This window comes from Phallusia mammillata, chromosome 7 (assembly GCF_965637545.1).
Source record: "Phallusia mammillata chromosome 7, kaPhaMamm4.hap1.1, whole genome shotgun sequence".
NCBI classification, from domain to species: domain Eukaryota; kingdom Metazoa; phylum Chordata; class Ascidiacea; order Phlebobranchia; family Ascidiidae; genus Phallusia; species Phallusia mammillata.
This window is the reverse complement of record NC_137258.1, coordinates 11,798,234-11,812,239: the sequence shown is the minus strand read 5'-3', so window position 1 is coordinate 11,812,239 and position 14,006 is coordinate 11,798,234. Positions and strand designations below refer to the sequence as shown.

The 14,006-nt window shown below is 41.1% G+C and overlaps 3 protein-coding genes across 3 annotated transcripts in view; 2 read left to right on the top strand and 1 right to left on the bottom strand.

The window, feature by feature from the left end:
• Window positions 1–1,562: 1,562 nt before the first annotated feature.
• Window positions 1,563–6,274, top strand: LOC145238325 (uncharacterized). Its single transcript, XM_080101463.1, has 2 exons — window positions 1,563–6,117; window positions 6,183–6,274. Exon 1 carries the CDS (start codon window positions 1,819–1,821, stop codon window positions 2,584–2,586), a length of 768 nt encoding a protein of 255 aa, XP_079957589.1. The 5' UTR covers window positions 1,563–1,818; the 3' UTR covers window positions 2,587–6,117; window positions 6,183–6,274.
• Window positions 6,275–7,103: 829 nt separating this feature from the next.
• LOC145238324 (tribbles homolog 2-like) lies at window positions 7,104–9,952 on the bottom strand. The gene is made up of 7 exons (XM_080101462.1): window positions 9,270–9,952; window positions 8,953–9,130; window positions 8,644–8,815; window positions 8,382–8,453; window positions 8,135–8,269; window positions 7,869–8,062; window positions 7,104–7,684 (listed from the first exon to the last, which is right to left on the bottom strand). Exons 1-7 carry the CDS (start codon window positions 9,585–9,587, stop codon window positions 7,470–7,472), a joined length of 1,284 nt encoding a protein of 427 aa, XP_079957588.1. The 5' UTR covers window positions 9,588–9,952; the 3' UTR covers window positions 7,104–7,469.
• A 2,289-nt stretch (window positions 9,953–12,241) lies between these two features.
• The window catches only part of LOC145237060 (soluble guanylate cyclase 88E-like), a 6,051-nt gene continuing 4,286 nt past the window's right edge, over window positions 12,242–14,006 (top strand). The window contains exons 1-7 of the mRNA XM_080099779.1: window positions 12,242–12,419; window positions 12,661–12,782; window positions 12,846–12,956; window positions 13,096–13,284; window positions 13,368–13,508; window positions 13,736–13,856; window positions 13,918–13,993. Coding sequence (XP_079955905.1) covers window positions 12,300–12,419; window positions 12,661–12,782; window positions 12,846–12,956; window positions 13,096–13,284; window positions 13,368–13,508; window positions 13,736–13,856; window positions 13,918–13,993 — 880 coding nt within the window. The 5' untranslated portion in view covers window positions 12,242–12,299. The remainder of the gene's footprint in view (window positions 12,420–12,660; window positions 12,783–12,845; window positions 12,957–13,095; window positions 13,285–13,367; window positions 13,509–13,735; window positions 13,857–13,917; window positions 13,994–14,006) is intronic.

Below are 14,006 nucleotides of genomic sequence, written 5' to 3'. Positions count from 1 at the left end.
GCTGTGCTGTCTGGGCGCATAGAGTCACGCCCTCTACCAATTAAAAGACAGCGCAACATCGTTTCGAACTAAAGGACGTTTCGAACCGTGGACGTTTTTAAACTTCTGGACACTTGTAAGGGCGTATCTTATTCAATAGCATCAAGCTGGAAAATCCTTGCAATGGAAACTGGTAAATCCGTCACCCTTGAGCCGGATTCGCTTGATTCCTTTTCCAATGCTGATGCCCATGGAGGGGACAAGATTTCCAGCTGCGCGTACGCTTGGAAACAAGCTTGTTTGCGATGTGAGCAATTAATGCTGAATACCGGAAATGTTTATTTCGTGAAAGGGTATATTCCATTGGTTGAAATGATCTTCAACAATCTCATTGCCGCGTATGCTCCCTTTGGGAATGATAACGAAACCATATCTCAAGCACGAAAAGAATGCCAACAGGCTAAACGTGAGCTCGATTTCCGTATACAGGAATGGCTTGTAAACATCGAGAAGTCTACTGGCCGCCACGAAACTCGATCAGGTTATTCGTCCAGTTCTCGTCTCGGTTCAGCAAGTACTCGAACGTCTGGTTCGACGGAAAGTTGCCGGAAGGTGGCCTGGGTGCGGATGCGCGTGGCTCGTTTGGCGCGACAGCAGCTCGACGAAGATGTAGCGCTAGAGAAGCTACAAGCTGCTATCGAGAGTCAACGAGCTGAGCAGCAAGCTGCTATTGAAAAGCAACGACGAATAAGAAAAGTTGACAACGAAGTCGCATTAGCCGAGGCCGAGGTACATGCGTGGCATACCCGGACGAAAAACTCGGGTATGCCGCATACCCGAAAATCGGACCAACGTCACTTATGCGTTGTTGCTTTATAAAATTATTTCGACTAATACGTAACATGCGCAAATGATTTCAATCGAGGTTATTGTCTCACAACCATTAAATTGTTCGCATTCATTACAGTTGTGAAACGTATTCGAGAAGCATTGGAATTTAAACATTAAAAAGTGGTAAATAGCACAACAAAGGTATTGGCGCTGTCCTATGGTAGAAACGCCGCTGCCCCGGGTATTTTGTCAACAAACAGGTGATAAAAAAGTTTACCGTTTGTGAACTAAATTATAAAAATACAGCCCAACCTTTGTTGTAACTGCCTACACCACAAGAACAACGACTGGCTGGTTTCAACCAAATAAAAAACAATTAACACCCAATGTTACGTCACAAACGTAAGGTTGGGACTTAGCCTACAAAAAATAACGTTGTCGAAAGTTTCAGGCAGGTCAGAACATCGTTGAAACAAAGTACGCTGAACTTTAAAATTAATTATGCGTCACATACAACTCACTGCGTTAAATATGCGACACGTTGTAAACGAAACAAGCGACGTTAAAACGAACATTGTGATTGCTAGGCCAGAAGTGTGTGCGCTTTGTTGCGTGAAAACTAAGCATTTTTGTTATAGTTATTACAGAGAAGATAAATGTTAAACATTAAAGTAATTTGCGACGCACGGCAAAGTATGTTAGGTGACAGTCGAACTAAATCTTTTCTATCTTTATTGTTTTGCCTATACCCGTAATTTCGGCAAATAGGTCGTTAAATTGCAACAGTAGCAAAAGGGCCTGGCGGTGGAATTACGTTGTGTAAAGCTTATATACTGTAACTTTAATGCATTCTTACCATATGCATCCGCAGAAAATATATTTGGCATTATATGACGTCATTTTGTGACGTCATATAATACGGCATACCCGGAAAAAATTCAATGTCGGCGCCTATGCGTAACAACTAGATCACCCGCTGTGATTCAGACTCCGACGAAACCTGTAAAGATGTCACTGCCGCATGTTCCGAAGATGGATGCAAAGCCTGTTCTTGCTCCTACTGTCGGTCCACCTATCGATAGGTCACGTACATATCCCGATGCCTATCCTCCATACATGCACAATCCGCATGCTTCTTCCCCGCCGCGATGTGCCTCCGACAACGATTTCGTGCAACAGCCAATAGTCCTGCCTCAGCCGGCCATTAAGAAGTTCGACGGCGATCCGTTAAACTACTGGTCGTTTGTTCGAGCTATTGAGTCCCATGTTCACCGCAGAACAAAATCTGAAGAATCGCGACTAGTTTGCTTGCTTCAATACTGTGAAGATTCTGTTGCTGCCAAGCTTGAAATCTACAGCAAGGATACAGTTTCTGGGTATTCGAAGGTTCGCTCCCGAATGTATTATGATTATGGTCGGCCACACATTGTTGCCAATGCCTGCGAACGTCGCTTAAAGCTTTTCCCGCCCGTTAGGCCCGATCGACCAAAGGAACTTATGGGTTTTTCTGACCTGCTTGAAAAATGCCGTAGCTCTCTGGAAGACTTCCAAGAGTACGCGAGTTTGAATTCACTGGATACGTTGAAGCATTTGATCGGGAAACTTCCAGTTGATCTTCAAAAGGAATGGGTGGAACGATCTTTTCAAGTGCTTGAGGAGACCGGGAGACAACCTGGATACCTTGCGTTTACAAGTTTCGTTGTGCGGTGCGCTCGTGTGGCTAATTCGTTGTTTGGAAGAGAAGTGGTCTACGAGGCCGTGCACGATAAACCGTGAATTGAACAAAGGAAAGGTTCAAGGGCCGCGGCGTACAGCATCTCATTGTCGAAGTTCGGCAGGGCACGTTCTGAGAATTCGTCAATTCCCGTTTCGTGTGTCTGTTGCAAGCAGTCACATGATTTGTCCGCGTGCCCGGAATTCGACAAAATGACACTGCTCAAGCGCCGTGAGTTTGTGCGCTCAAATAGCCTTTGTTTCAAATGTTTTTGTACAGGACATCGTTGTCGAAAATGTCCTATTCGAAAATCGTGCTCCGTTGAGGGTTGCACTGGTAACTTTCATCACACGAAGTTGCATGAAACCTTCAAGAGAAGGCCAGCTTTTAAAAATTCGAAAAACTCTGCCATGGAAACGACGAATGCGTCCGACAATAACTGCGGGGTCTACCTCAATATCGTGCCGGTAAAGGTCAGACATATCGGAGTTGAGGTACACACATATGCATTCCTTGACCAAGGCTCTACTTCTACATTTTGCGAACAACGACTAATTGACAAACTCGGCTTGCAGCGTAAAGGCCGAAAAATCTGCTTGAGTACACTCACCGACAAGTCCCGGGTGTATCAAGTAGTGATGGACCGGTACTCGGTATCGATGGTATCGAACGATTTCAGTGGTATCGATACTCGTACTCGGTATCGAAATATTTTGTCTCAGTTTTCGATACCAACGTGCGAGTACCGAATACACCGTAAGAATACGGGCAACTTTATGCCAATATTTACTTCGGACAGCACAAAATCGGGAAAAAGTTGCGCCAGTTTACGTATATATTTTTTGCTATCACTTGGTGATTACATTTTTCGGCGTGTGTGTGTGCACGTCTGTACCCCGACCATGGTAGATAAATTAGCCAGTGATATACAACTAAGTACAAGACTACACTTAAGTACTCGGTATCGAAGGTATATACATGTGGTACTCGGTATCGGTTCTCGCTTCAAAACCTGGTATCGTCCCATCACTAGTATCAAGGTTCCACGGTGTCCTTAACTGTCATGCCACTTGAAGGAGGAGAACCTCTAAAGTTGAATGAGGTTTTGTCCATTGACGAAATTCCTGTGTCGCCGAATTGTAATCCAGCACCAAATGTTCTTCACGAGTTTTCACACCTTCAAGGTTGCAGCCTGTCCCGCGTGAAAGGAGGAACGGTCACCATCCTCATTGGCGCTGACGTCCCAGCTGCCTTCAACGTCCTGAGTACGTGCTCTGGTCCACAAGGTCCGTGTGCTATAAAGACACCCCTTGGGTGGTCACTTTTTGGTCCCGAAGTTAGTTCGTCAGCTACGAACGAGACCGACGTCCGATGCATGAGAGTGGCCAAGGTAATGCACCAACAGGAAAGGAAAGGCAGATATAGCGACAGGAAACCAGTTCTCGGTGCGCCTACATTTGGCAAGGATCGAATCACTCTGGATTCAACAAAAAGGTCTGTCAAGCACCGCAATAAACATTCAAAACTTCCGTTATCACGGAAGGTTCGTGCAGAAACGCTGCCAGCTGGCCGCTCGATGGCTGGCAAGCGTCTCGTCGGTTTACACAGCGAAGACTTGTGTGAAAATGATATTGATACGATGCAGACTTACAATTCCAAGGGTCGTACTGAGGAGGTTTCTACTCCCGGGCAATTTTTGTGCAACTGTTGTGCTAGGAGCCCAAAGGTCTGTCCTGAGAAAGGTGAAGCCCTGGGCTCTGACTTGGTTTGTGCTGTGGAGCCTCTGGATGGTGATAGAATTTGGTTTCAATTATAGCCTGATGGGAATTCATACGGCTCTCCGACGCCTTATCGGATGAAAGTGCCTTTATTTGGATCCTGGTTGTGTGATCGGCGATCGTCCTGTGATGTCGACATTGTTCCACTGATCAATGATTCCCGTTGCCACATCAGTAAGAAGAAGTGCGTCTTCCGTGAATATCCTGGTGGATTTCGAGGAGAAAATATCGAGCTCGTGCTGGCGAGCGGCGACACGCTCCAGCGTTCGGTTGAAGGACTCGGCCACATCGTTGATTCTGATGAGAGTTTGGCATCAGCCCCTCCGAGTGATTGCAGCCCGGACTTCTGGGATGAACAACGAGTTGATCATGCGGTGCGCTGGTGTTGAGGACTGCCCGACGTTGTTTTGTCGCATTGCGATGCGCGCGCGATTGGCGATGTTGTGTTTGAAAATGTGTCCCACATTTTGTGGGGGAGTGTTACATCGCCATTGTACAAATTATTAAGTTTTCTATGTTTCCCGCCAGTAGCCTTAACTCTCTTGTATGGCGCAATGTTGTGCAACCTGGTGACATTATCTATCACACAATCGGTGCTTATGATGTCACAACCTTGGCATTGTTTTCCTGAAGTCACGACTTGTAAGCGTGGCTGCCTCGTGTTTATTAGCGACTGGATGTTATAGAGCAGTGGTTCTCAAACTGTGGTACGCGTACCACTACGCCGGAACTTTTCAGGTGGTACGCGAGTAGATTTCTGTAATACCTTAATTTAAGTCTAATTTAAAATTGCACCTCAACTGACCCAACTGATGAGCCCTGGTTTGGCCGATACTCGTGTTTTGGACAGTCTCTTCAAATTGCTAAATACGCTAGTCGGGTCAAGAAAATAGGCATATTTCTAAGGCTATCTATGGAAGCCGGGTTTAGGTCAGTGGTTCCCAACCTCAAAGGGATCCGCGAGATGGTTTCAGGGGTTCCATGGAGGCAAATATGTTTAGTATCATTTACCAACAGAAAAATATATTTAGGTTTCTCAACCGTTTTTACAATCCTGCATACAAATGCAAACTGTTGATCACCCCTTTTGGGCCAAGAATACTGAACAGTTACTTTTTGTGATTGTTTTTCCGATTGTAACATCATAACACACGTGGACAAAAGACTATAGGACAAGTGTTGTGTCAAGTTAAATAAATATACCAGAAAATGTATCCATTTGTTGTGTTGGCCGCTACAATACAGAAACTTCTTTGAAATTTAAAGGACTGTGAAGGTGAATGAAAATGCTTCAAAAACATAATAACGTATAATGCAAGAAACGAGAAACATAAAAAGACCTGTTGGAAATTACGTTGGGGGTCCGCAGACTTTAAATTTATAAAAGGGGTCCGTGACTACAAAATGGTTGAGAACCACTGGTTTAGGTGGTACGTCGCGATAGAAAAAGTTGTCAGGTGGTACGCAATCCGTATAAGTTTGAGAAACACTGTTATAGAGGCAGCATGCTTTATTTAATTGACTGGTTATGTTTGTTTCTTTGCTAACGAATAGGAAATTTGTGCTAACTGAACTGTTGCCGGTCGTCCAATGTGTAATTGTGCATTTCTGGCCCACGGATCCCACACCGTCGTCACCCAACTTGTTGTTGCTGTAAATGACTGTATTATTCCGGTAAGCTTTGTTGCCTAAAGTCTCGCAGTTCGTTACTAATGTTTTTTGGTGATGTTTATTGAATTTGATGCTGTATTTGCAGAACCTAAAATCTCCTGATCGCTTTGAATGTTACTGTGACTCTGGTCCTATAATAGTTCGGTAAGAGTCAACTGTACTGATAATTTCTCGTCTGTTTCTTTAACTAAATTAGTGCATATTTGTAGAAACCGCATTTGCCTTTGTGCTCGTCTTGCTGCTGAACCCTTGAGCGCCATCTCTGTCCTGAATTGCCTTAATAAAAGAATTCGTTATTTTGGCTCTTGGTGCCTTGGAGTTGTTGAGCGCGAGGAAAGGCGCGTTGAGAACCGTTCTAGGAATTTAAGCGATCGCCCCTGCTGTGCTGTCTGGGCGCATAGTGTCACACCCTCTACCAATTAAAAGACAGCGCAACAACCAGGGTTTGATGTAAAATACCAAATCATACAAAGTCTCTGTGGGCTTGCGTGTGTTACGTACTGATGCCGACTCTTTTCTTTGGAAACCAGAAAATATGTATGGTTCAATTAAATAAATCTATTTAAAAGCTGCACAATTTTCCGTTCGTTTATTTCATAGCTTCGTCAGATATACCAATTGTTGTCCTGAAGTAAACCCTCAATCGTGTTGTAACGACTTAAACTTGCGCAACAACGACCTTTTTGTTCGACCTATTCTGCGTATGTTAAAAACTTCGATAGGAAGTTCGACATGTGGGTTGCTTTCTACGGTGTTTCAAAAGGAGCCTGCGTGTAACTGCATGTTTTGGGACTGCTAAGGATTTAAACATTCTGATCTTGGATAACTGTGACCCCCAAAATGCAGCACCACCAAACTACGAAACTTCTGCACTCCAGTAAATCTAGCTGTTTTCAAATGTAGAAAGCAGACTTCAGGGCCCAAAGTTTTACATAAACAATTGAAACTAATCTTTTTTGCCAAAGAGGAACAAATCCAGTTACACAGTAATGCTGAAGCAAAAATATTTCCAAGTTAGCATGCATTTTATTCTACAGCTAATAGTCTAAGCTTGGGAATACTCCGATAACCACAAACCTCAAGTCTAAAAAACACCATGCATTTGATGCTGAAAAACCAACAAGTTGCAATTCACGTGTGTGTGTTTAATAGCGACAAGTTACCAAAGTGCTTGGTATCGGTACAGCTAAACAGATTTAGCGGCATATCGTACGTACAAACAAAATATTATCACATGCAGGAGACCAATGCTCACTGATAATGACCAACGCAAATAAATTCATAAACAATAAAACTGTAACTCCGTGCTAAAATTTGTGAAAAACGGATTTCTCTGGAGTACATTAAGGAAACATAAAAACCAGCACAGGCCCAGTAAATGTACCGATGAAGGTTGGAGGCATATTAGATTAGACACCTTGTGACCATGGCATTTAAAACTCAATTTCAAATTGTGAACTTTTTGAACTATTAAATCATTTCTTACTTTTCAGAAGCTAATCACCGAATTCAAAAACCATGTCTTCTGATGTGTCTGCTGGTACTACATCGGGTACAACCTGATCCTCATAAAAAGGTGTTGAATAAAGTGATGTGGGAAAGACGCCTCCATTGTATCGGCCAAACTGAAGCATGTAAATTTTGTCAACCTCCCGCCTGTCCCCACCAGATCCAAGTGACATCGCTGGCCGTGCAACATCCCAGCAGTTTCCTATTTATACAACATATATACTATGCTAATACATGTAAAACTGCTACATGTTTGTAAGAACAGGATGGAAAGCAAAAAACATATCTTTGCAACATGCAGCCAACTAGTAACCAGCCTGTATTTTTTTAAAGCATTGGTGGTGGTAATTAAATTACATTGCAATTGTATAGCTTAAAATCTGTACCCAAGCGCTTGAGCCAAGGATGGCTTAAAATTTGGTCAGCTTGAAGTCGCTCTGATGGTTTTCGTCTCAGCAAATTGTGAACTAAATCACGAGATGCATGAGACAGTGAATCAGGAAAGGTAAACTGAGCACGACTGATTTTTCCAAACATCAATTTAGGATCAGATTCATGAAAGGGATATCGGCCCACCAACCTAGAAAATAAGTTGCACATATATAATAACTTCCACACTAAAAACCTGTGACATGGCTATACTCATACTTACAATGTGTATAACATAACTCCGAGGCTCCATATATCTGATGCCTTGCCACTGTAGCCACATCTCATTTCTTTTGAAGGAGGAGTGGATGAAGAAAAGCAAAGTATCTCTGGACTGGCATAAGCAGGACATCCATGTCTTGATATAAAAAATGAGTTACAAAGAGATTTTAACCAACTTCAACAATAAAAATGTTCTACAGTAGATACACATAGCTCAGGATTTGCAAACAATAGTAATGCTTGGTCACCTGTCAACCATGATGTCATTGTCAGTTTCCAAGATTGATGCATCATCCAATGTTTCCAGCATCAGTTTTTTTCTGAAATATTTCGAAAGAATTTAACCAAATATACAAACAATATAACAGATCAGCTTTCCAAAAAGTTTTTTTTTCCAATAAATAGAACAAAGCAAAACAAAGAAAAATATTTTTGCTTGACTGTTATTCATCAAAGCAAAACCTAACTGAAAGCAGTGTTTCCTAGCAAATATACATTTTAAAGCAGTACCTTTCAGTGTCTTTAAAAATGAACTTTCTGAGTTTTAAATCGCGTAAAACAATGTTATGTTGGTGGCAGTGAGCAACAGCAGCAACAACTTGTGCAAAAAGTGGTGCAGCATCAACCTCTGGAAGCCTCTTTTTTGATCGAACTAAACTGTGCAAATTTTCTGCTCGAAATCCTACACAATACAAAACATAAAAATAGTAAAAATCATAAAAAAGTCAAAAACCATTTTGGTTTTGATCATGATTGTAAAATAACTTTCACTATCTTTGTGTATAGAATCATTACAGAAGGCTAAAAAATGGCAATTGCCTTTTCTATTTTCTCCTTCCGACTGGTTTCCAGAGTCCTGCATCGAAATACCAGGATTAAGAAAGCAGTAAGCTTTATTTGAATCAAATACAATGTCATTTATTTTGTTGATGTTTGGATGATTTGCAGTGCGACTGTATCCATCAACTGCTTTTCGGTATTCCTCACATTTATAAACCTGCAAACATTTTACTGTGTAGGCATCTAAAATTTATGCTTTGATAATATATCTAAATTAAACAAACTACTCTACCTATTTGCACACTCATTGTTATTTTATTGTTTGGTTAATTTTTAGACAAAAAATGACTTCATACTTTGCAAATGGATTCTTCTTCAGTGTTGATGTTGACAGCTCTAAAAACGTTCCCTGAGTTGTGACCCTCCACATGTTCAACAATTAAGTAGTTTCCAACACGTGAAGCTTGGTGGCTGCCGTCCGGAATAAAAGTAGGTGGCGTTGGCGATGCAAGCCCAGGTGAAATACTATTTGTTCGTATCCTGGAACAATTTAAAGACTTAAGGCGCGCGTAAGCGTCCGTTGCATTGCCCTGACTGCCGTCGACACCTTCCAACGTCCTGTTGTCAGATGCGTCATGGCTAATAGAGATTGGGGCTGAGCGATGAACGTTCATAGGAATATTTGTGGTGTGAACTGAACGAAACTAAGGGCAGCAATGTCGTTTTCACAGTGACAATTATCGGAAGTCAAATATTCCAAAAGATCGCTTGGTATTTGCAATATTCTCCGCGATGTCGAAATCGCTCGGATATATATTTGTTCGTCCGTCGGATAGGATAGCAAGCAAGCCGATTGCGCAACTTCCACGACACGTCACGCAAAGCGGTCGAATCGTCTCGAAGACCAAGCACCCGTCGACGAACCTAATTTGATTGGCAAAAATGCCCCTCAAATCAGAAGGTACGGCCGTATGTGGCCAGCCCTTCTACAAGTTACTACGGCGGTCCATCATGATCTAAAAAGGATAACAAAAAAACAGTAAATCTAGAACCATGTTTGCCGATACCAAAAACTTTATCTGAGCACTACTAGCTGTAACTGAATTTACGTTAATTAAATACACTAAAGAAATGACAATCCTTCTTTACCAAATATACTTCCAAATTAGTTTCCAGCTGGCTGAACGTTTCATTATCAAAACTAACGAAAAGCTAGCTCATCATTCAGCACCGTACAGGCCATTTTCAGACCTTGCTTGACTCAGTTCTACGCTACTATTTGTGTATGGTTGCGAAATTCCTACACCATAACACTATTTGTCCTAAAACACATCTCAACAAAAAATGTATAAAATTGCTTACAGAGGCAGTATATTCCCTGTATCTATATTAAACAACGGTATACTTCGCAAAACCTACCGTGCTAAAGTTGTCGATTTGTTTTACAGTAATAACTGGTTACATGCGCGGAGAGACACTCTTTTATGTGTGGCGCAATCGAGCGACGTCACATTGCGTCATTCATGCTGTAGCCATTCGCAAGCACTTTGCGGGCCCAACCCAGACGAGATTACGCAACCGCTCAAAACAGCGCCTCGGTAAAATTTCGCAACTCAACTTTCCTATTGAACAAGTTTTCCATGACGTTGGTTGCGTAACTTAATTCGTTCTTTCAAAATAGTCCCTTTGTTTTAATCGGAAACTTAAGTACTTCACATCAAACAACGCAAAAAACTTTTAGCTAAACACCACACCTTTTTCAAACAAAACGCGAAATTGAAGGACCAGTTGATTTTTTCAAAATTAAATTTGGTATAATTGGGCAGCTGACACTAAAATTTTTAGGTGACAGTAAATACCGCAATTTTCAAATGTCTTACATTAAGCCATTTTAAATTTTGAAAGAAAAACAAAAACAGCGTTGGTAACCCGCAGTGAGATTGCGCAAATATGTGTAAAACATTGGTGCTACGTGATAAGTGACATGTCCCGCTGAGACCCTGAATTACCCCCGTGTTGCTCAATCTTGTCGTAAATTATTAACATTTGGTAAAGCCTGGTCTTTTAGCTATGTGTTTCAAACGTCTAAGTGCAGGCCTACTTTAGTATTACTTAAAAAGAAATTTTGAAATTTAAATTTATTACACGGTGGCGCCATTTTTACGTGAAGTCAAAGAAATGATACATGGGCAGGATCACTTGGCCGAATGGTCTGGCGCGCCTGACCCATATACAGACATAAAAAAACCTGATCGGATCCGGGAGTTACTGATCATAAAATAAAGAAACATTGCTCACCAAGGATGCTTAGGCCTACAGTCTAGAATTTAGATAAATTTTCAGTTCCACGATCCGACATCAAACATTAGTAGAAACACTGTAAAATATCAAGTTTGTAGAGCTCTTCAGGCAAATAAAATTACATTTGCCAGAAGAGCTCTACAAACTTGATATTATGCCTGGCAGCAATAGCTTACCTACTGTAAAATATGTTGATATTTAGTATTTAAATGTGTTAAATAAACTGCACGTGGTTGTTTTTGTGGTGTCACGGGATCCGCTCACATAAAGATTGCATGCGTCAAAAGCAGCTGGATTTGCTCTTTGCGGGTAGTGTAATCCCTATTGCTTTTGACATTGTACAGACGAATAAACGTCGTTACGCAACTGCAGCAATTGCCCGGCAAACAAGTGTACCTTGCTGCAAACACTTAAACACCTTGGTACCAAATAAGACAGCATTTTAAGATTCGTTGAAGTTCACCAGTGAAGTTACAATTCGATGAAAGAGCATGCTCCTATTCTATCATGTAAGAATTAAACCATCGCGTAAGAGATAAACTGCGATACTTTGGTACTTACTTTGGTACGAGAACTTGAAACAAATCCACCCATTATTTTCATAACAAACGAGTTTGACATGAAACCGTCTTTGCTGTCATCCCCAGGTTGCAACTGATTTCGTTATGGCATGTTAATGATGTCCTTCGGTGTCAAGAACAGCTGAATTTGTAAGTGAATTTCAAAAAGTCCTGTTTTTGACATTTTGGATCGTCTTAAAGCGATGACACACGCAACACAAACGTTCAGTAATAGTTTGGTGCGACCTCCAATTGGTCTGTACGTGAAGTACAGTTTCAGCATTGTTGCAGATAAAAAAACGAGTTTTGTCTGTACCTATGTTTTGTGATAAGCAACATGCGTTGTCAAATTCTTAGCGAGATGTGTATGAGTAAGTTATATGAGAACAGAAAAAAGCAGAATTAAACAAAATCAAATATAGGTGGTGAAAGTATGCTTACTTTAATTTGTTTTCTTTATCATGCAAGGACTGTTGTAAAGGAGATTTTATTTTGTCAGGGTGAATTTAACCAAACAGCGAAGCAATGTATGGAATTATATTAGATAGTATCATGGACTGCATTAAGCAGGTCTATGGTGAGAAAATATGGCAAAGCGTCATCGGATCCCGAGACATTTCGTCCACCGTGTTTACCACGCATCGAGTGAGTATAAGTTGTATGCTATTAAGTCGTTTTTACTTATAGCACATCTTGAACAATTATATTACTAAAAATCATAAAAATACATTCACTAACAGCGCTAGGCTATACGATGCGTACTATTGGAAAGAAAATCATGGCCACAAATATAAAATAATCAAGGCCGTTGATTTGGGACTTCGATTAGCAAACGATTGTTCTGTCTATATATATTGACTTACAGCATGTTCAATTGTTTCAACAGATATACGACGAGCAGCTGGTGGCAATAATTGCTAAGGCGGCGAGCGAACTGACGGGTTTTTCTGTTAATGCCATCATGGAAGCTGCTGGTGAACATTTTATTGATTATATCAACGAAATACGGTAAGCTTTGAAACGCTGTTAAAAGGAATATGGTGAATAATACCCATCAATTTTGCTTCGTAGGAATGACAGCATCACGAAAGTACTCGGCCGAACGTTCAAAGATTTTTTAAACGGCTTGAATTGCATGCACGAGTACTACAGATTTAGTTTCACTGAAATGCAACCTCCCAGGTATAAAAACCTCGAGTAATAAGAAATATACTATTGCTGCCTACATTTCCTACAACATGTAAATTTAGCTGGTAATCTTCCACCACTGGGAAATATATTATTTGCTATGTTTTGTGACAATCGTTTATGTACATTACAGTTTTCTTGTATCCAAAGAAGACGAGTGTGGCTTGGAGTTGCAATACCGAAGCAGGCGCACTTTCTCCGGTCTTACGCAATACGTTAAAGGACTTTTGAAAAAAATCGCCAAAAAATTCTACGACATTCAACTTGACATTGAAATAACCCAGCATGGCTTTACTGGAGACGTGATGTTGGCTGTGTACAGGTATATATTGTTCGCAAAAGATCTGCAATTTTTAATCACAAAATATCATTATTATTTTTATTCCTTTTCCATTCTTTTTGCAGATTGAGCTATCCCAACAACGAATACAAGCAGTTTCGTGAACTTCTTGCCAAAAAGCAGGATTTTCATACTAGCAACAATCTTACTCTGGACTCGGACGGCTTATTCGACTTGTTTCCATTTCACGTCGCATTTAATGACAAGTATACAAACTAAATTAAAACATAGGATCCAAAAAAAATTTACACCAATCAAATTACAGACGTTCTTGAGTTCCTGTTTCTGTTGCTCGTGGGTCAAGCGCATTAAAACCATTGTTCCATTGCTAGCTCTCGTCCGGGCTTTTTAGGCTGTTTGGTCAAAACATTTTCCGCAAGAAAAAATCGCACTGCACCACCAAGTGTCGTTAATATTGAATATTATTTTTAAGATTGCAAATCATGAGCACGGGCCTCGGTTTGGAAGCGATTCAAAGTGGACTGGAGGGGAGGAGATTAAACGAATCTTTCTTCATGACGCGGCCCCTGGGTTACGAACTAACATGGAACAATGTAAGTAATAAAACCTCACTTGAGAACAATTTCAAATACGTCGAACTGGATTTTTTCTCAGATATTAATCAATCGAAACAACGTTTTCGAGCTTACGTCAGCAAAATCTTCCGGAAGGCCAAAAGATCAAAATGACAGTAAGTTATCTGG

Coding starts and splice junctions, on each gene's coding strand:
- LOC145238325 (XM_080101463.1), top strand. CDS start 1,819: ATGTCACTGCCGCATGTTCCGAAGATGGATGCAAAGCCTGTTCTTGCT.
- LOC145238324 (XM_080101462.1), bottom strand. CDS start 9,587: ATGAACGTTCATCGCTCAGCCCCAATCTCTATTAGCCATGACGCATCT. Junction 8,816..8,952: donor GGAAGGAGAAAATAGAAAAG/GCAATTGCCATT, acceptor TGTATTGTGTAG/GATTTCGAGCAGAAAATTTG. Junction 8,063..8,134: donor GGAGTTATGTTATACACATT/GTAAGTATGAGT, acceptor CTTATTTTCTAG/GTTGGTGGGCCGATATCCCT.